Source organism: Gavia stellata, chromosome 6 (genome assembly GCF_030936135.1).
Source record: "Gavia stellata isolate bGavSte3 chromosome 6, bGavSte3.hap2, whole genome shotgun sequence".
NCBI classification, from domain to species: Eukaryota; Metazoa; Chordata; class Aves; order Gaviiformes; family Gaviidae; genus Gavia; species Gavia stellata.
This window is the reverse complement of record NC_082599.1, coordinates 55,246,783-55,267,955: the sequence shown is the minus strand read 5'-3', so window position 1 is coordinate 55,267,955 and position 21,173 is coordinate 55,246,783. Positions and strand designations below refer to the sequence as shown.

General features: G+C 39.0%; 1 protein-coding gene across 1 annotated transcript in view; it reads left to right on the top strand.

Moving 5' to 3' along the window:
• The window catches only part of ITGA9 (integrin subunit alpha 9), a 214,485-nt gene extending 201,583 nt beyond the window's left edge, over nucleotides 1-12,902 (top strand). The window contains exon 27 of the mRNA XM_059818609.1: nucleotides 12,218-12,902. Within this exon, the coding sequence (XP_059674592.1) occupies nucleotides 12,218-12,316 (99 nt within the window). The 3' untranslated portion in view covers nucleotides 12,317-12,902. The remainder of the gene's footprint in view (nucleotides 1-12,217) is intronic.
• The last annotated feature ends 8,271 nt before the right edge of the window (nucleotides 12,903-21,173 follow it).

The following is a 21,173-nucleotide window of genomic DNA, read 5'->3' as shown; positions in this document are numbered from 1 at the left end:
GTCAGGACTGCAGCCGTGCGCAGGGTCAAGGTCCCCTTCAGGCATAGTGGATTTATGCACGTGTAAACCAGGGGAGAATTGGCATACGCCATGTACATGAAAAACTGTAGCATGATATATTATAACACAATAAATATTCTATTAATAATAGTAGTGCTTTACAACGCTGTGGATTGAAGTTTCTACATTTGAACTGGCTTGAGTTGTGGAGTCAATTATTCAATCCATATCATTTCAGATAAAGTGCAGAGAAAGAAAAAAAAGTGGTTTGTGCTCAGAGGGTATCAAAGAGGGCATGTGTAAGCAAGTACCAGACTGGACATTTGGGCAGCTGAGTGATCTGTGGAGTCAGTTGTGGAAGTAATTTGCAAAAAAAGATTTTATATTCATCGCAGTAACATTATTTTGGTTTTGTGGCATGTTTAACACAGGAGCTAGACTTTTTAATGTAAACTTGTTTATCTAGACATTAAGCTTCTTTCTGAACTGAGCTTCTCCCTTTGGTATCCAAGCTCTGATTTATCTAAAGTGAGGTTTCTAGCACTGTTTTATAGCTTTTGGATTCCTGGGTTAAAGAATTTATCTCTGGGTGTCCCTTATGTAATAAGACACTTTTCTGCTGCAAATCCTGGATTTTTGACAGGATTGCAGAGAGGAGGACAAGCAGAATAGCACCCACATATGTTGTTTTTTGATTAGCCAGAGGGTTCCTGCTCTTCAGTACGTGCTAGACAGAATGGTTTTACCCTTTGTCTTACAATGAGAGTTTGAAGACTTTTTTTTTTAGTTTTTAGGAGAAATATTGTGAAGACACTTTTGTCTACTGGGCTGAGTTAGTGCAGGCTTTGAATTGGGTTTTTCCGATGGAGAGCGTGAATCCTACCAAGTGCTGGACTTGCAAAATCCTCATTTAAGCAGAGGCTGTACGCATGGATGCAGCTGTTCGCTAGCACTGCTTTAAGGGACAAACTTTGAAATATAAAGCCTTCCTTATGAAATATGAAATTCTTTAAAAAAGCCAGACAAACCCAAGCAGGTTTTTCGAAGGTGCATTTGGGCTTCTTGCTTGGAGAAGCCTTATGACTTTTTTCTGTGATTGCCCAAGTGTCTTTGAAAGAACACTTGTATTCCCCTACATGCAGTAGTTGCCATTGCCTCCATTGCCTCACATATTGTTTCAGCATTCAGAAAATATCAGAAGCTAACCAAAGCTAAAGCTAACTTGAAATTCACCTATGTAGCAAAAGCCACTGTTTTCCCCTTTTTGGAAGGAGACACTTTCCCTTACTTAGGGCCTCAAACATTAAGTCTTTTTACAATGGGCCAAAACATACAGCTCGCCATTTTCCAGCAGAGGAAAAAAAAAAAACAAAACCAAAACCTCTGCACTTATTCTTTGCCAGTGGTTGCTCTGTATCCTCTGTTACAAATCCAAAAACATTTTCTCTCCCTTTTATCTACAGCTCAGGTGGCAGAGGCTAACTACCATTTCCTGGCCAGTCCTTGTACTGACCCCCTTTTCTGGTGGCCAGGTTTTGGAGTAGTAGCTCTACAATGAATTAAAACTGGTTTTGTGGGTTTTTTTTTCTTCCCCAGAGGTGCATCAGCACATACAGTTATGGCACAAAACCTCTCTGGATTTCGATGTAGGGGAGAAGTCTGGCTTTTTCTTCCTTGCTCTCTCTCTCTGTATATATATATATTTCCTCTCTAGATATCTATCTATAATCTATTTATATATATTATCTTTCCAGGAAGCACACTTTTCAATTAAAAAAGTCTCCCAGGTGGGTGTAACCCACCCATTACCACAGCTGTATAGCTTCAAATGTTGGTTTTAGAGGTGGGGACAGAGAAACCTGTTAAAACTGAGTGGTGTTTCATATCTTTGATGAAAGTTGTTGTGCCTATTCAGAGTTCACATGCTTGTTCCCTTCTGCACATATAATTCCAAAAATAAACCATTATTTGCTATGGTGAAGCTTTAAAATTAAGAATCATAATTGATGTTCAGATAAACAAGACAGTTGGCTCAACTTGCTGTGAGAGAACTTAGTAGGGGCTAGTGATGGGAAAGGTGGATTTCACAGCTCACTGTGACATGTAGACATGTAGATGGATGCACCAGCTGACTCAGAACTTGTTAAGAGAAGTCTATACTACTCCTTTTTCTTTCTTTTTTTTTTTCCTTCTCCACCATCTCTCCTCAGTTTAAAACCACGTCAACACTAGTTTCTCACACTCTCTTCCAAGTTCCTGCCCAACTGTGTCCTCTAATTTTTCAGCTTTTCTCACTTATCAAAGTATGATCTCTATCTGTAGGAACTACATAGCCCATACCTATCCTGTCTGTCCATCAAAACTGCAAAAACTGTGACTTCATTTGTGTTCTCTGAAATTCCTCTTTCTGTAGTCCTGAAATCATTGCCTTCTGTAGAGTTTTTCTGATAAACTTTTCATTTTGTTTCTTTTGTTACCCTATTATCTAGTTGTTTCAAGTAAGTTGTTACTTGCTATCTCATATGTAGGCTTCTCAGGGGTACAACTTTTTTGACGCAGATTCTAGGTCCAGTAGGTCTAGAATTAGGCTTTTTCAATATTATCCTGTTATAAATAATAAAAATGCCATCAGGTGATAATTAACTTCTGTGATTCAAAACCAAACCCGTATTATCTCCCAAACATTATGTATAGCAGCTAGGAAACCTTGAGGAGGGAATGTGGCAACGGAAGTGGTTGGTTGTCTGTGTAAAACATGATGTTTTCACCACGCAGAAGTCAGGTGGATCATTTGAAGTCTGCTTATTTTCTTAAAGAATAGTCAAAACTGTGTTTTATTATGTTTCCCATTCCTGGACCAAAGTAAGCATCACAAACTGTAGACACTTGGCTTCCCAAGACCAAAACGGTTTGTATTCCTGCAACAGTGACTCAAATGTTGGGTTTTCTACAGTAGATTATTTGGGTGATCTGCTGTGCTTTTTGAATTCTGACTGAATGTTACAGGAAGACTGAGTTTGGGAATCTTTTACTTGTTCTTACACAAGTAAATGGTTAATGCTGCTGTTGTAGCCAAAACACTGCCTTCCCCAGTGAGTTTGCTGGCTGCCATGTAGTATTTGTTCACCACCCTCAAGAGCAAGGTTGGCAACATTTCAGTGGTGGTGTGTGTCCAGTACTTGTGAAATGCCTTTGTTATCTTTCCGGATAAAATGAGCTATGTAAATGTACAACAATAATGTGACTGAGTGTTCTCTCTGGTCTCAGTGTCCTCCAAATGGGAGCTGAGCATGCCAGAGCACTTTGAGAACATCACAGCCATTGCAGCTATGTCATTCTCATCCTGGCACTGTGTGAACAAATGGGATCCGCTGGCAAGAGAGAGGTTGGGTTGTGGTTCAGAACGTCTTTCTGAAAAGAAGATAGCCATCGTTTTCAGGAACCCAAACCCGAAAAAGAATATGTGTGTACACTGAAAAATTGCAAATAAGTACCTAAGGTTCCAAAGTTCCCCACTGCCGGAACACAACATGTGTATTTATTGGAAGTCGTTAGCATCCCTCAGACCTAAATGCCAGTAACAGAGAAAACGTGACTTGCATAGTCTGAATTCTCTCTTTAGGCTAGGTGTCACAGAGGCAAATGCTGTATTATGACTTAACACCAGCTGTAGCCACTTCCTCCTGGTTTGGCTAAATCCATGAAAGTAACTTATTCTGATAATTACGGACATAGTACAACTTTCATTCAAATATTTTTGGCTGGTCAAATATATCAGAACATGATTGTAAAGCTACTTCTTACTGATTCCAGAAACAGTCTTTAATGTTTAGCTCTGGTTTTCAAACAAAGCCAGAAATATTTCAGTAGTTTTTCTTTTTTTCTTTGGAGAGGAAATAGAATATATGGATTGAGATATGTCTTAAATTAATTGCACTTACAGGAATGATATATCTAATTACTGTCCTATTCCCTGCTGAGATTTAAGAAATCAGTATATAGTAATTTGTCCAGACATATCCGCAGTAGACATTGTGTTCTTTCTAATTTTTGAGACTGATAATCGGAGATGAACTTTGGATGATGTCTGTGTTCATTCTATGACTTTTTAAAAAATAAACTACTTAGTAAAATTTTGCAATAGGAAAAAGTCTTTAAACTATTTGGAAGTGTTTATAAGTTTTAATGTTGGCTAAGTCGCTTTTTGATTACACTTATAAGTATACTGGTAACATCTGTCGTGCGAGTTACTGTGCAGAGTTACCATCCTGCAAGAAGTTAACGCTTTCATTAAACTCAAGTTACCAGAACTCAGTACTGAAAGATCTTTAAAAGTCCAGTCACTGGAGTTCTCTTCATTTCTAAAGTACTGTAAGTACTAAGTCCTTAACAAAATACATTATGTATGCATAATTGAATCAAATGCTAGCTGAATGAATCTTGGCTAAGGCAAACTAGATCTTACCTACATGGTAAAGATATTCCAAGGGTAGACACCAGAACTACCAGCTTTATTCACCACATGAGCAGGTAGGTCCATTGAAGCCAACTGAACAACTCCTGGGAGAAAGGTTGCACGAGAAGTGGTTAGAGGAGCAAATTATTGATGACTGGGCTTCATCTTTAGAGTGGGGTGACACTCTAGCATCAGTGACAACAGCAAGGCATGTTATTTTAAAAAAACCTAAGTACTAAATTAGATTGTCTGTACCAGCGTCCACCTCTGTGTGCAGTTATGTCTGTCGCACACCTAAATGCATCTTTTCCATGCATGCTGCTAGTCTGAATTGTCTATCTACTTTGAGGTACCTAGCCTTAGTGACTGTTTTTTGAAAATTTGGCCTTTGAGATAGACATAAAGCATTTGGTTAAATTGATGATTTGGTTAAACTTGGTTGATTTAATGATGGCTTGAGCTAAGTTCATGAATTGACTGACTGTTCTTAGCAAAAAAAGAGCACGTAAAGTTTTTCTTATTATTTCAACATTATAAAGTAACTACCTCATAAAACATGGGTTTAAAAACTATGCTTACTTTACTACTACAGCAGGTAAAATAAATTTCCTTCTAAAATCTGTGGAGGACTACAGATCTTCACCTTAGGTACCAACAGTAATATCTTAAGTCAGTTAGCCAGGCTATATGAAAGTAACGTAAAAGTTAAGTGCAATTTTATGTACATTGCTAATTCTTTTCTGCCATAGCAATGTTTGTCTGTTGCAATACATTGGGATCAGATACAGATGCTATGTATCAAATTCTTCCATTGTAGCTAAACAAAGGGTTTGTAGAGGAGAACTTATCTTTGAGCAAACTGCTGAACTGCTCTTTGCCTCAGTTCCCCAGCTGCATAAGTATACATAGCATTGTGTATATATACAAAGTATATATTGTATGTGTATACATACACACACACCAGCCACTTGTGGAATGGTGATGTTTGAAGCATATGTATTTATTTTCTTGTACGTGTTTCATTGAGCAAATGAGGACCTACAATACAGGAAAGTTAAGGGATTTGCCTCTCAAAAAGTCAATGAAAGACTGAATAATCAAAGCCAGACCACTCGAGTCCTCATGAGCTTACCTTAGCCCCACTATCATCCTTCCTCCTAAATAAACAGTTTCTCCTTTAACTACAGGCGGGACACGTGGCTGCTTTCCAAACATGCCTTTTCCTCACAGGGGGGCCCAGGCGGTGGCAGTTTGCCAGTCCTCTATGGAAAAGCTGATACACAATATCTGTTCATGAGCCCTTTGTAGTGTGGCAAGGGTCCTTTAATTGGGAGGAAGGAAACGGTGCATCCTCTTGGAGCTGGTGGCTTGCCAGAATTATCCAGGGCCACGCGAACCCAAGTGCAAAGTATTTTTTCCTGCTTTCTTGGCAGTAGTAAAGTGAGATACACTTGATAACCAGTGATCGATCTCTGCATGGGGAAACACTACGTGCTTCCAATCTCAGCAGCACTGCTTTGCAGAGATTGGGGCTGTTGCTGCTTTGCTGACTGGGGGCTTCTTGCTCGGGGTGAGGTTCCTGGCCCTGCTTTGAACCATGATTAGCTGCATATTTTTCTAGCTGTGGTACTGTTTATGAGAAGGGAGAAGTACCCAAGGGGCACGCACCCAAAAAAGATGAGAAGAGTAAGTTAATTCTCTCTGAAGGACCATGAGGTGAATGGCTTGGGACCTCTGCCTAGATTAAAGAGAGGTGTCAGTATCAGATTCGTCATGTAAGTCCAGACTGTTCATCAGGTATGGCTGGATAGTGCTTACAGTAGATGAAGAAACTATAATAGAGGAAAAACAGCTTGTGATTAAGGCAGTGAACCCAAAGTATCTCGTCAAAGCCTAGTTCAATGGGAGATTTCTTCTTAAATTTTGTTTTATTTCTTAGTTACACCTATGTCAGTACTTAATTCGCTCTCTTTTCTTTTTACTTGTTGGTTCGTACTGTGGTCGGTAACCTCCATTAGAAGACATTTGTCAGCAGAGCCATACTGAAAATAATCAATACTTTCTGTGTGCAGCTTAGTACCTCAGTGTACGGTAGAGAAACTTAATTAAAAAATTGTACAAAAAGTGGCAAAAGTCTCAGATATAGTTTTGGATTCTGTTTGAATATTGTTGTTCACAAGCCTTTATTCCTAGCTCAGTTATAGTCTTGAAACACTACTGTAAATCAAGACCTAATGGATTTTTACAGCAGTGTGTAACTGTCCTTATCAATTTTTTCTTGTTTTTTAATGGATGATGTCAATGGGAAAAAGACTTTTTACAAAAAATACAAAACATAACCATTCTTCTACAATCCACGTTTCAAACTATTTCTCTTTTTATTTGATTGGGAGAATAAGCCTCGCTGGGCATGATAAAAATGCTTTAGACATTTACCCGACAGGGAGTATAACAAAGGCAGGGATATGCTTGCCCTCTGATTAGCTTTGTTTTTTCCCAGCTGTGGATTGAATTTTATTTTGTAATACCGTTACTCTTCAAACATACTTGTAATTGGCACTCTGTAGAGATAGGCGCAGGACGGTACTGCAGAAAATGTTGGCTTAATGTTTATACTTTTGGAGTTTAGAAAAATATAAAATCCTGTAATTCAGTGATCAGCCTTTGGAGGTGCAGAAAATAGTAGCAGAAAAAAAGACAATAGTTTATTGTGATGTTAATTCAATAGTTTGAAATCACTTTGACTGAAGTTTTCAGTTTGTGTGAGTGCTTGAAGAATGCAATTTTATGCGAGTGTTGTTAGATATGGCTTATCTGTGATTTTTAAGGGATTTAAACCTGATATGACAGCTAAAGGGAGTTGTGTGTGCTAGTGAAAGAGACTTTAAATACTCGATTGAATAGAGGACTTGACAGTGCTGTCGCATGGCAAGAAATAACTTCACAATAACAGGTGTAATTCCCCAGCCTACAAGTAACACAGATTTTCTGTTGCTTTATTGATCAGTTTTGCCAAGAACATGCTTTCTGCTCAGCATATACTGTAGATGGCAGTAAGGTTATGTTAGAAAAGGGTACTTGGGCTGGAATAACTAAATTAAAGGATGTGTGTAAAACCTATGGATGGTTTCAGGTTTTGAATCTAAGCCACCTATTTATAGCAGCTCTAATAGTTACTTGAAGCACCTCCAGAAAGGACTGGTTATTGTTTGTCATTTCTGGTAAGGACCAGGCCAGCTTTTTGTTTCCATTTTGTTTGGTTCTGCCTGAATTTGTTTGGATTTGTTTAAAAGCAAGCAGCCATCTTTGCAGTTTGTCATGGTAGATGGGAAACGTGACAGTTTGTGGATTCACAGACAATTCAGACACTCTCTCCTTTCCCTGGCGTGGGGCACGAATCCATCGTGAGTGACATTGATAGCCCCAGGATTTTGGGACTGTCCCTATATTCCCAGAGTATTCAATGGCCCTCTTTCTCCTCTGTGTTTGCACACAGAAGAAACGAAGCAGGACATGATGCCCTTGGCATAGCAGTTCCCCTCTGGTGAGGTCTGCCAGTGTTAAGGGTAAAGCATGGTGCATGCCCAGCAGTGTCCCACTCCGCAGACCTTTCTTTCAGCCACACTGACCTGAAAGGTCCATAACTCAAGAGGACCTCCTCAGCCTTCCCAAATCATTTTCACCCAACTCTGAGATGCTGACTGTGGTTCACTTTTCTCATTTCTTGCATTGTCTTTGGTGGCTGATGCCTCTTCTTCCATTATAACCCTTCAGCTTCCCATGGTACTCTCTCCTTGCCTCCTGTAAATATGTTCTCCTGTTACCTTCCTCTCCTGAGTGCCTTCCCCAGGCAGAGGTTTACTGATCAAAATATTGTCATCAGTCCTTTCCTTGGATGTGGTGGTGTGAACTCACAGATTGCATGATGAGGTCACGGCTCTGGACTTGGGTATTCCATTGCCATATACATACATCTGTATGTGTACACACACAGACGTATATCTGTATATATGGAAAGCAAAGTTTGGGAGGATTGAACAATATTAGAGACTCATTGCCCATGAAACATGGGTTGGAGACCATTGGCCCACTGTATACACAGATTCTACAAGTGAGATCACAGCAATACTCCTGTTAAAGCTGAGGATCTCTCCTCCTCTCCCTACTTGAAATCCCGGACTGAGTCCCAGCAGTGCTGTCCTCACTGGATTTTCTGAGTTCCCTTAAGGGCTTTGCATTAGCCACAGAAAAGAGATCTTCTGGTGTCACTTCTGCCCCAGTGACAAAAGAGCCAGAGTACACTCCAGCCCCATGTTGCATCAATTCTCCTGCTTTGGTCCAAGCATCCTCCTCCTTATTACCCCTGTATCTCCTCACTGTATGTTAAATTTCCTTGTTCTCTCCAGCTTGCCACAGGCACTTATCAGCCCTCACCATATGGGTTAATATTGCTGTCATTTTTAATGAAATCAGTTTATTGTAAAGAGATGGATATGTGGGTTGTGTGGTCTCTTGTGAGACAATGACTATGTTGTGACTTCTTCACGGCCATTACCAAAAAACCCCTTTCTGGTGATGATAGGGACTCTGTCACGTTAAGTGGAAATACGTAGTGTTGATACTAAGGAACAGTATCCCATAGCAAAGCACGTCCTTGCCTTTCAGAGATGGGAAATATATCTAATCCCTGACCACTATTTTAAAAAATGCAAAAAAAAAAAAAATCTTTAAGATCCAGTTTCTCTTTTTGCTTGCACTTAAATTAAGTCCTCTACATAATTTTAGATTATCCACATCATTCACAGCAAGTAAACATATATGGCTTCATAGTAGAACCACCTCTAGATATAGAGTTTCATGCTTCATTAACATTTATTACAGTCTTCAGGTCATTTTTTTGCCCTACTGGAAGGATATACAAAAGCATTCTGTATCCAGTAACAAAACAGTAAAATACCAGAACTATCATAACCAACTTTTAAAGATAATTCCTGAAGCAGATGTTCACAAACAGACAATTTTTATTAAAATAACAGTAGGAAGGAGTTTACTTTTGTTTGTTTGGCCCTCGAGGAAATTAAAAAGCCTTTCTATAATTTTGATTATAACTTCAAGAGAGGATTTTATTGTACCAAGGATATGGTTGCATGAAGTATGGAAACCTTAAGGGTTTAAAACCTGTTTTTAAAAGCTACAAATTGAACTTCTCTTGTTAATCTTAGGAAACAGTGTCCTGTGGCAATTTTCTTCTCTAATGTGCAGAACATGTAGGTCTGTTATAAAAACTGGTAATACAAAAATGGCACCCACTTCTTCAACACATCTGCTCCCTGAGCATATGTAAAGAGTATCTGCAGATTCCTCTGACTAAAATAAGTACCTACGATTAATCCTACTGGGGCAGAACAACAGAGGAGTAGTAGGTTCTTACACTTTTTTTTTTTTCATTATCAATAAAATAATTCACCTCCATTTTAGACTTTTAAAATCTAGCAGAACTTTTGCAATTGGCTTCAAGTCTCCATTGAGCCAAAGTATGTTGGCATCAGTGGTGAAATTTCACTGGGATTTTATGATGGTGCTATCTTGAGGTTGTCTTCTCAAAATGAATCCTTTGCACTGATATAGCTTGTAGGTTCAAGTACAAAAATTACTAGTAATGATATTTTTCTGCTAAAGAAAGAACTTGATTGACTTCTAGAGTAAGTTTGAAGAATAGGGAACAAGAGAAACTCTTCTTTAATTCTCTTTTTCTGAATCCTTGCGTACACTGTTCTGAAAGATGCTAGGAGGTGAGGGAGACATGGCCCTCCAAAATTCAACAGTGTCCCTTTTGTGAGGTGTTTTTTCAGAACAGAATCAGCATTATCCATGCATTTGCTTGTATTGAGCAGCAGATAAAGCTTTGCTTATGATAGATGGGAAAGAGACTATGTCCATAGTCTGTGCGCAAGACTAAGAACCAAAGACTTTTAAGGTCTAATTCCAGTTATTCGTGGGGGCCTCCAGAAGGTCATGGGACCGCTGTAAAATTGAGATTGTAGGCAATTATGTGTATGTCTACCTATTGTGTATTTATAAAGTGATTGTAGGTGTGTGTGTAATGTACATCTATGCACTCAGCAGGGTACACCTATCTCTAGATTAATAGCATGCCCCAGGGCTGTGATCCACAGTTACCCACAAAAGGGGCTTGTTAGACCACGCTGCAGCTTCTGTGTCCTTTGCACAGGAGCCAGGCGGCGGAGGTAAGGGGTGGTGAGAGGATGGTCTGTGTGTCTGGTCTCACGTTGCCGTGAATTCAGGGTGTAGCTGGGGGCACTGGCAAGGACCTGGGCTTTAGGAAGCTCTGCTGGAGAAGCACCCTTGGCAGTTTGAACAAGCTGCCTTTCAGACCCCTGTGAGTTCAAATATACTTGAAGAAAATTAAAGTTGCTAAAGAACTGAAACTAAAGAGCCCAACTTAACAGAAACTTAGTAGTGACAAAACAGCACAAATTATTCCTACATATAGCCGATTTGGGAATAAAGGGTGGCAATAACTGGTTGATAAAGGAAGACTAAAGCATCATGTTTTACCCAGCAGGAGTAAGAAAACAGGTTTAGAGTGGTAGGAGTTACATAAATGTTTAATTATGATGAACAAAATATTGATTCAGTGGTCTCAGTAGTGCACTGCGAAGTTTGAGGAGTTATTCTTGAATGCTTACCAAAGGCTTTTAAAATATTTTTTGTTTATTTGAAAGACTTAAAAAACCAGAGATAGGAGAGGTTTTTATCCAAACTGAAATGAAAACCACTTGCATTTCTTTAACTAAGTACAAGGGTTTAGGAAACAAGAAGATATGCAAAAGTCATTATCAGCCCTGCAGGATCTTGAAAGCTTGTGGAGGAGTTATTGTTGATGCTCTGCGTTTTGTAGGATCAGGCTTGTGTTTTGCCTTCTGACCTGCAGATTACACAACTGGTAGCAATGGACAAGGGAAATCATTTAGCAAAAAGAAGAGTCTGAAGCTATCTATTTCCTCCAAAGCATTTGAACGTAAATGATCCTTAAATAGAAAATTTGAGACCTGAACTTAGAGTGATTACTAGCAGGAAGAGACGTACCTGTGGTTGCACAGCGGTGGGCTGATACTTCTGGAGAGACAGGTATGCCAAAATGGCAGCAGAGCTCTTCAGAACGGTGGTGGAGCACCTGTGATAGACAATAGGCTGTGCTGGCTTTTCTGGAAGAGCGTTTCTTACAAAAAAAGCTGATAGTTGGAATTTGGGTGCTGGGAGGTGGGTGTACTGTATTCCTCTGATCTCTGTTGTTTTGTGCAGTTGTGGACACCGAGAGCACAGTTCATAAAATTCTGGCAGCATTTACTCAGGACCCAAGTGCTAGCCTGGCTTTAGCTTCAGATCCAAATTTTGCATTAGTCTTTATTTGAAACCAGTAAACCTGTATCTGTCTCTTCTGGTCTGTGTTTATTAGAAATACTTTATGTGTGTGTTTTTTAAAATCATGTTTTATATAAAAGGACTCTTCCCACAGAGTAGATCATCTATAAGGAGCAGAGGACTCGTGAAGATTTTGGACCCGGTTTGATCTCATTTATGTTGATGTAAACAAGGAGCTATGATTCCAGGCTGGCACTAGGAGAAATGACATACTAACACCTGTGTTATTTTTTTTCTGCACACCGTTTTCTGACAAAGTAAGTTTCAATTTAATGATACTGTTACTTACCACTGTCATCTCTTCTTGATTTGCAGATGGGCTTCTTCCGCCGGAGGTACAAAGAAATTATTGAGGCTGAAAAGAGCAGAAAGGAGAATGAAGATAGTTGGGACTGGGTCCAGAAAAATCAGTGAACTGCCCATGAAAACTAAAGCCCAGTCATGTGACACGTGCTTGCTAGCCTATAGGTCCTGCTCTCGTATCTTCCATATGTGGAAGAAGGAATCTTCTCCAGATTTTTCGGAGACCCCATTGATGCTGTGTCTTTATCACTCCAACAAGCTAGGGAACGTATCCTGAGGCAACCACTGCAGCCATGTCAGGTGACTGGAGCAATTTACACTTCATTTAAGAGCTGAACTTTGAACTTTGGTAACGAAGCTGCAGTGCAGAGCAATATTTATGAATCCAACTATGTGGTATACCCTCAGGGGAAGACTGTTACCTAAAAATATTTTTTATAAATATAAGCTTTTTATATTGATTATGTCTTTATATTTGTATCAATGTTTTATAGTTTCTATTGAATAGCTATATAGTTCACTCAAGCACTGATATCTGGCTAAATCCTTGGAAATACATATATATAAATCCTATTGTACTTTGAAACTTCAATGCAAGAGACAAAAGAGAGATTTGCAGATAAAAGTAGCTGAAATCCTCATATGCTTAATTCACAAGGCTTGGTAATGTTGTATATAGACCATTTAATGGCAATAAGCCAAAGTGTTTTCACTATCTCTTTTTTTGAGTTGAATTTGGTGTTTGATTTATAAACTAAAGAACCTAAAGTATTACACAGATGTGATGTTCTGTATTATCCTTTACTGGCCTGAATGGGAGAGGATGAAAACGCTTCCTCGGTGACATCTCGCAAGACCTGTAGCTTGCTTTGGCTCACTGAAGAAAGCATCGCAGAGTGTTTTCCTTTGGGAATTTTTCTCTTGCAGTCTCTAGTACTTTGATAATGGTCTAGGGCTGTACAGTTGAGATACCAGGAGGATATAACTGGGCCAACCACTATGGCATTGACAAATTTCTTGGAATTAAAAAAAATGAAATGGAGCCATATTAATGTTAAGAAGGATAGTTTTTAAGCTACTGTTAATGATTGTGATCTGTTGCTATCAAAGCAAGTGATAAATTGCTACAAACTATGAGCATTATGCCTGCCTTGTGAGTTTTATACACGAGTCATGAGTTTGTTTATATGATAATTTTAAGAGACATAAGTAGATGCAAGGGTTTAAATGTTTGGATCTTGAGATTCCCTCTCTGGGTGTTCCAAGTACTGAATGTCATCCTTCCTCAAGCATTAAGAAGGAAGTTTAGTCAAGGTGCAGATGTTACTGGATCTCAGATTGCCACTTTGTTCACTGATAATGCCTTAGCAAATCATTTGTTGAATTAGAAGAAACTTAGCTGTAATTAATTCAACCATGTTTCTTCAAAAAGTTCTTGGGTTTCTGAATAGAAATAGTGGAACTCTGTAAGACTTGGTTTTAGATTCTACTTGTACTTTGCACCTTGTGTAAATAAGAAGTCAATATCATGTTGGTATAAAATCCATGTAAGAGAAAGAAGGATCGAGCTCTGTGGTAGAAGGTGAAGGAGAAACAGGAGTGAATGGTTGCAGGATGTCTCCTTCCGTAAGGGTAAGGTAAAAGAACTGCTGGAAGTTTGGAAACATGAATGCAGAGAATGTGCAAGAAATCTGCTTGAGAGCAGGTCTTATTCTTGCTCTTCCTTGCCAAATTCATTATAGCTTTAAATTTTAAAAAATTAACTACGTCCATGTTCCTGTTTGCTTTTTCCCCCACTGGCATTAAGTGCCTGCTATTACTACAGCATTGATCAATATTTATTAACTTAACTATCAACACCCATTAGGCAGAAGATGGGTTTTAAGTGAATTAAGTGTATTGATTCAACGTTTGACAAGAAAAGCTATTAGTCTATTCAGTTGTCTTAAAACAATCATTGGTGATTTGACAGATTTCATATAACAAATGATCATTTAAGCCAGAATCTGAAAAAAACTGCTGACGCGAAATGCTGTTATAACCACATGTAGTGGACCGCAGATTTTTCATCAGAGTACAAAGACAAAAGGCTGATGGCCTTTGACTGCACTGTTGTATTAGAGGCTATTGAATACCTCACAGTGTATTTCTGACATCAGTTAGTTTTGCTAATATTTAAAGCTAATGTATCTAATACTTCTGTTGTTGAAAAATACCGAAGACTGACAGAAGTTGGACGTGAGGTTGATCCACAAGTATGAATTGAATAAGAAATTGCTTAAAATACTTGCTGAAAAAAAAGTCCATTTATTTAGCTGTAAGAATTTTCAATATCTGCCCTCTTTAAAACTGAGTCCCCCCAAAATTATTAAAAAGTAAATCTGCTGAAAAAATAATTCAGGGGACAAGTGAAACTATTAATGAATTTACTGAATTTGAAAGTTTCCATAAAACAAAAGGAGGAAATTCCCTTTGAAAAGTCAAAATCCCTCATTTCCACTTTTTAAACAAAAATTTAATTCCAGATCTGCCAAAAATGCTTCATTACAATATTTTAAAAATCAAGATTAGTTATTCCTTTGAAACAGCTTTTTAAAGTATATGAAGAAAAGAGTTAAAAAAGGTAAAATATCCATTTAGCAAGTTGTATTGTGTTGGGTAGTTTTTTCTTTTGGCTCAAAGCAAAATGGTTTTCTTATTTGGTTAAAGTAAAAACCAAATAAAAGTAAATCCCATTTGATTGAGCCCACACTGGACTTTTTTGATTTCTGACTTGAATAATCTACTATTGATCCAGCACAAGTTGTCACCCAGTGCAAATCTAGTTGTTGGCCAGATTAGTGACATGTTCTTGAAATAATCCATAAATTCTTAGTATCATCACTGTTAGGTACTCAGTAGTTCTATTGTCACAGATACTTTAGTTTTTATATGTATACTCTTCATAATTATTTTTTTTGTCAAATTCCATTGTGGCTCTTGCTTGGTTCCAGTTAGGTTAGTCAGATTTGACAATGAAACATACCAGTACTTAGTATGAAAATCTTGTAGATGCACCTTTTTACTCCTTAAAAAACAACCAAGCAAGCCAAACAGAAAAAACCCACTAATATCAGTTGGTTGCAATCAGTTTCTAACCCAAAAATCTTATGAAAATGTAATATACTTCAAGAATGTGTAGAAACTAGCTATGCTATAGATCTGCTGGGTTTTTTTAAATTAAGAAATCATAATAAATGTAACTGTGTAAAAATCTAGAGACATGGTTACTTCGGAAATCGCTTCTAGGGCTCTGGAAGTTCCCATCTGTCAGCTGCTTGTTAGTTCCCTTGTGCTGTACCGCTTGCGCAGCAGAGCTGGGGGACGTCATTGTACCGGTTCTCTCCAGTTAATCCATTTCTTGGACAACTTCACTGAAAGGTTTGCTGAATTGGCATTGCTTTTTTTTTTTTTTTTCAGCAGGCTCACTTTGTACTGGCTCTAAGCTATGCAGGTGGAAGCATAGAAGTGAGGCAGTAACGTTTTGAAATGCATCATCTGACACCTGAGAGGTCTTTTGTTTAAGCCCTGAAGCTTGCAAAGTGCAGGGTGGTGTTCTTACGGATAGTACCCTTGAAGTTGCTTTTAGGGTAGGAAGAAAACAATCTCGGAAAAATACGATCCGGAAGAAAGGGGGGAAAAAATTAAGGAAAAATTCACTTAATGCAGAGCCCATGCTGTTGCAACCCCATTTAATTTCCACCTTGTCATCAGGAAGATCACAGTCATTTCAGAGTTTTGGTGGCCTGCAGCACAGGGATGAATTTCACTTCCCAAGAGCTGACAGCATTTGCCACCTTTCACAGCACGTTTTGTGACCATTTCATTTGAAAACCGAGAGTCTGCTCTGGGAGGTGAATTTCCGTCAGTTCACCCCAAGCAACAGCAGGGCTGGTGTGCTCTGAGGCTGTCACTGGTATGCTCTGCTACTTGGCCATTGTAGCTAACAAAAATACTAGCTATTTCTTCAGTTTTTCGGTGTTTTCAGTTTTTCTGAATAAACCTAGTTTTTAATTTGCTCATTTACAATAAGGCAGTCAGCAAACTGTAGAAAATACTGGAGCAGCCTCTGAATTGAAGTCACCTCACAAATCACTTGGATTATCTGGGAGAGAAATTGTGCTTGTTGTGAACCCCAAGCCTGTAAACCACTTAAGCAATCCTTCATCTCAAAGTGGCAAAGGCTTTTGCAATGCTGAGCATACCCGTGAGGACAACCCTCTCTGCCTTGATACATGAATGGGAAGGACCCTACATACCAGTCAGTGATGTGCAGGTAACTCGGCTTGCTGAAAGCAACAGTTGCACAAAGATTGTGTTTGGCAATATTTAGTATCGACTTTCTTGAATGTCTTCTGTTTATGGGCACATTTTGGAGTCTTGCACAAGTTTCAAGCATAGTATCCATGTGGCGTGGGAATATATAACATTGCTTTCACTAAAGGATTAAGGGAGTCATGAAACTAATTTCTACCTTTGTCCAAGTTCGTCCACTTGCTAGGGTTTCTTGGATATAAATGAAAGTAGGATTTGGTTCATTTAGTGTACATTGATTAAACTGGCATGAAGACTATATTTGCTTTTGGAGCATGGTTTGCATATGCAGTAGGGTACCCACACCATTGTCACTCCTTTTTCTTAGAATGTCGCTCCTTACGTATTGTAAAATTGTATGTTTCTTTTTGTGAACTTGTGGTTGGAAGAATGTGTTCACTCTTACTGATGTCACCTGTATTTAGAAGCTTGTGTTCACCTGTATTCTAATTCACTTGCACTGTTTTGGAAATGTCAGGTTTACAAAAATACAACTTTTTGAAATAAAAAGTGGCTGCAAAATTATTCTTTTGTCATTTTGACAAAAATATCATTTTGTCACTTACTGTCCTTGTCCAGCTCAAGTACTTTTCCGTTAATCGGGTGAGACATTTTCTCATGTACGTTTGAATTAAATGGTATGTACATGTGTTTATCTGCGTGTGGGTGATGGACATCTTTTATCGTAATTCTATGACGTGTACAAAATCAAGGTATTTGGAGACTAAGAGTATAACTAGCTTGACGACGGTGTTGTAAAACCATGGAAATAAAATAATAGCAGTGGGAATTATTTATGTCAACAGTATTGCTCTATCAACATCAAATAAAACCCCACGTGGTGGTGGTGATACTGCCCTATGATAAGAGTGTCAACCTGTATAACTTGACTTCTGTTTCAATCTGTAGGAATTTGGATGAAAGTCAAATTATTCAGCTTCATGTATTTTTTTCCCTGCAAGGAATTATATTCCGCGAGTAGCTAAATAATAAATTTGAAAGATTTTCTTCAACTCCATACATCCCCATGCTTACTTCGTCAAAGGGAGTAGAAGCTGGATAGAAGCAGTAAAAAAAAAGCTGATTGATTTCTATGGCTGTGATGTACCTCTTTGTATTCCTAATACCTGTTAGAGGTCCCATCGAAGTTTTCTGATCATTTTGAGGATGGCTGAAGCCTCTGCGGTAAAATATGAACTGACCTGAACCTTCATTCTAAAACAAAACCGAAAAACTGAACCTGAAATTCCAGCCTCTCCCTTTCCTCATCTTCGGCTCTGTTCTCTGCTTTTTGTGGAGACCCTCTGTGTAAGTGTTTAAATGGTCTCCAGCCATACAGAAACAGTCTGTTTCCTCTGCATTAGGCTGTCGGCTTAATATCTAAGAAGAGGCTGGGCAGAGTTAGGACCTAACCTCTGACTCAGGGCACGTTTGTACTGGTGAAAGACCACGGCTTGATGTACTGCAAAGCCAAAGGCATTAGGAGAGCTCCAAGTAGATGTGGGTCCTGGCATGTAGGTAGCACCCTTTAAAGTAAAAACAAATGTTCTCAGTCAAGAAAGCTTTCTTCAGGGAAAAGAAAAAAGATTATTGGGCAGAAGTGGTGGGAGGATGCTGCTGCCGAGAGGAATGAATGCACAGTTTGCTTTTGGAGATTAGTGGAAGCTTTAGTGCAGCAGCAGCTAAAATAATAACCAGAAGCTTTTAGATGTACTAGTACCTTTTTTTTTTTACCATGTGAGCATGTGTGTATGTGCGGAAGGAAGCAGGCGGTGGCTGTCCCCTCCTGGGGCCGGAGGATTGATGAGCTAACACTGCCCTCTGCGGTGCTCGCTTGCCTTTTTTCTTTTTAATGAGCAGAGCACAGCAGTCTGTACATCGCAGGATTTTGTGTGTTGCCTTCGCCCCTAAGTGGCTTTTACGAACCTCTTAGGCCTTCTGTGACAAAGTGGCTTTGTTTTAGAAAACAAACCCAAAACCTTTTGCAGGTTTCTTTCTTCCAGTTTCACCAAGAAGGGAAGAACTAAATCAAAATTCAAGAAAAGGAAGATGTTCTTTTACCGTAGAAAAAAACAGCTCATTTTTTAGTACGCTGCTCAGCCTGGCTCGCGTTGGTCTGACATTTCGGTTTCCTATGTTGGCTGTTGGCCCGCTCTTAGGACTGGACGTAACGGGAGCTCCTCTGTCAGATCTTTTGCATTTAGTAGTTAAATACCCCATGAGAAAGACAGGGGGTCTAGACTTTGGGCTCTAGTGGGATGGATAATGACCTGAGTAGTCCTAGGTAAGATTATTTTTTTAATTAGAATTTTGAGTGCCCATAACACATTAGATATTGAGTGTCAGAATGACTAAGGAGAGTGTCATGGGAGTAGTTAAAGATGCAAAGTAGATCTTGTGGTTCTCTGGCCCCAGTTGGCTTGCTACCAGAATTAAAATACGACAAAAGCAGCTCTTTTTTTTAAGATTCAGATGCACAAACGGATTTAAAGTCATATGACTGCTCACTCTTGCACGTCCAAGGTTTTAACATTTTAAAAGGCTGCAAATGGAGATTTTATTTGCAAGTGGTTCTGACAGAAGTAAAGCATGATAGTGGGGAAGTGAATCATCTTAACAAAAGAGCAACGGAAATTAGTTTTTCATGTCTTAGCCATGCTATAATTTCCTGTGACTGTCTGAAAAGATTAATTAATGGATTTCCAGTTCATTTCTTCTTTGCTTTTGATGTAGTTAGTGTCGTTTTAATGCCCGAACTTCTAGATGTGCAATGTTTTGGTAAGTTAACCAGCAGTTCAACAGCTGTAAAGAATCAGAAATTAATGAAGTAGTAACCCTGAGCAGAGATTTCCCTGCTGCAGACATGTATTCAGATATGATGTATTGACTTTCATGAAATTATTCTAGATTTATACTAACACAAGTGAGAAGGGACCCAAACAGGCTCCCTTGAAGCTGAAGGACACACATCATGAGAGAAGCTTTGCACTAATCTGCATAAGTGGTAATGTACAGTAATTTCTGTCATTTAAACAGTATTCCTCTGGGTTTGCTATCTGAGCGCTGTGTAATTCAATCCTAATGATGCTGCTCCGTGCTGTATTCAGGAAGAGAAAAGGAATAGTAAAAAAGTGATCACTCTATCCAGCAAAGAGACTGCTTTACAGAGAGGACATAGTCTGTCCTGTACCAATCTCTCAGTGGAGATGGGGCACTTGAGAACTGGACACGATCTGTCCCCTTACCTTTATCTAACTGGAATAACGAGGCTGATGGCTAAAATTCTTATTATGTATTTTGCTCTGTTGATTTTAGGAGAATGGCACAGAATAGGAAGCTGGCAATCAAGCCATCACCTAGTAAGGGATCAGGATACCTGCTCAGTATTAAATTCAGTAAGTTTCTGTATAGGGTTGGACAGAAGATGACAGAAATGGGGTAAAATACTTTTCCCCATTTTGATTTTCAGGGTGGGGGATGAGAGGCTGCATCTAACAGTGTAAGAAAATACAAGTTTTTTGTGAAATTGTCAAATGCCAAAATCAGGGTAGCGTGTTGCCCTGTTTCTTAGCTTAAGACTGTGTCCATGACATGGCTTCACCGAAGGAGAGACCCATGCTTCACCTTCACCAGGTGGCACATGTCACCCTGCTATAACCTTATCTCATAGTCCACTGCCTGCTCAACTGTACTTGTCCCACTCTCACTCCCGTCCTGCAGACACTACCAACTTTTCTACCTGACCTCCTCTTAACTTTCTCCTCTGCTTCATAAGTGTTTTTACCCTTTTCTCTCAATTTGTCTGAATAAGAGGGCTAGCTTATATTTAAGTGGTGGGGTTTTTTTCCCATCTTGCACTTCTTTTGAAATATGTCACTTCTGTTTCAGACCCAAAGAAAGATCTGTCCTGAAAACTTGGAAGTTTTCCCAACTGCATCAATAGTTCTGAGGCCTGTGGGAGGTTGTGTCAGGCACTGTGGTCCTTTTCTCGCCTTCCTTTTCATCTAACTTATGGTTGAAGAGTACCTCGTCAAAACACTAACAAATGTGAAGTCTGAGGTAGGTAGATAGATAAATAGATAGATGTGTGATAGATAGATAGATAGATACACATATATAGGACTGAAACTTATTTTGGAAGTGGACAAATCATATAAAAATGCCAAGTCTGCCAAAGCCTCAGCCCTTCAGAATAATGTAAACATTTTGTTTGGAAATTCTGAAATGCAATTAGGAGCATGGGATTGGAAGGTCGTCAAGTCCAGTCTCCTATTTTCATTGGCAATTACTCCATATATTTCCTTTCATGAAATAACTGAAAAAGGTCCAGTAGAACCAGCTAAATTTCTTTTCCTTATTATTCTTGGTAAAAGACTATTCTAGCACCTCATTTTGATGGTGCTGTTAATGGTCATTTTCATCCCAATTTGTTCTCTTGCCAACAAAGTCTTTTAGTTTAAATAGTTCCCTTCCTTCCTTCCTGTTCTGAGTTGATCTTTCTTGAATATAGGTGAGCAGAAAAAGACACTATTTTCCAGGTGAGGTACCAAATTCCTTGTCCAATGCCTTGTACATCACCTGTACATAAGACTGGCTGTCCTGGCTACATGAAGGT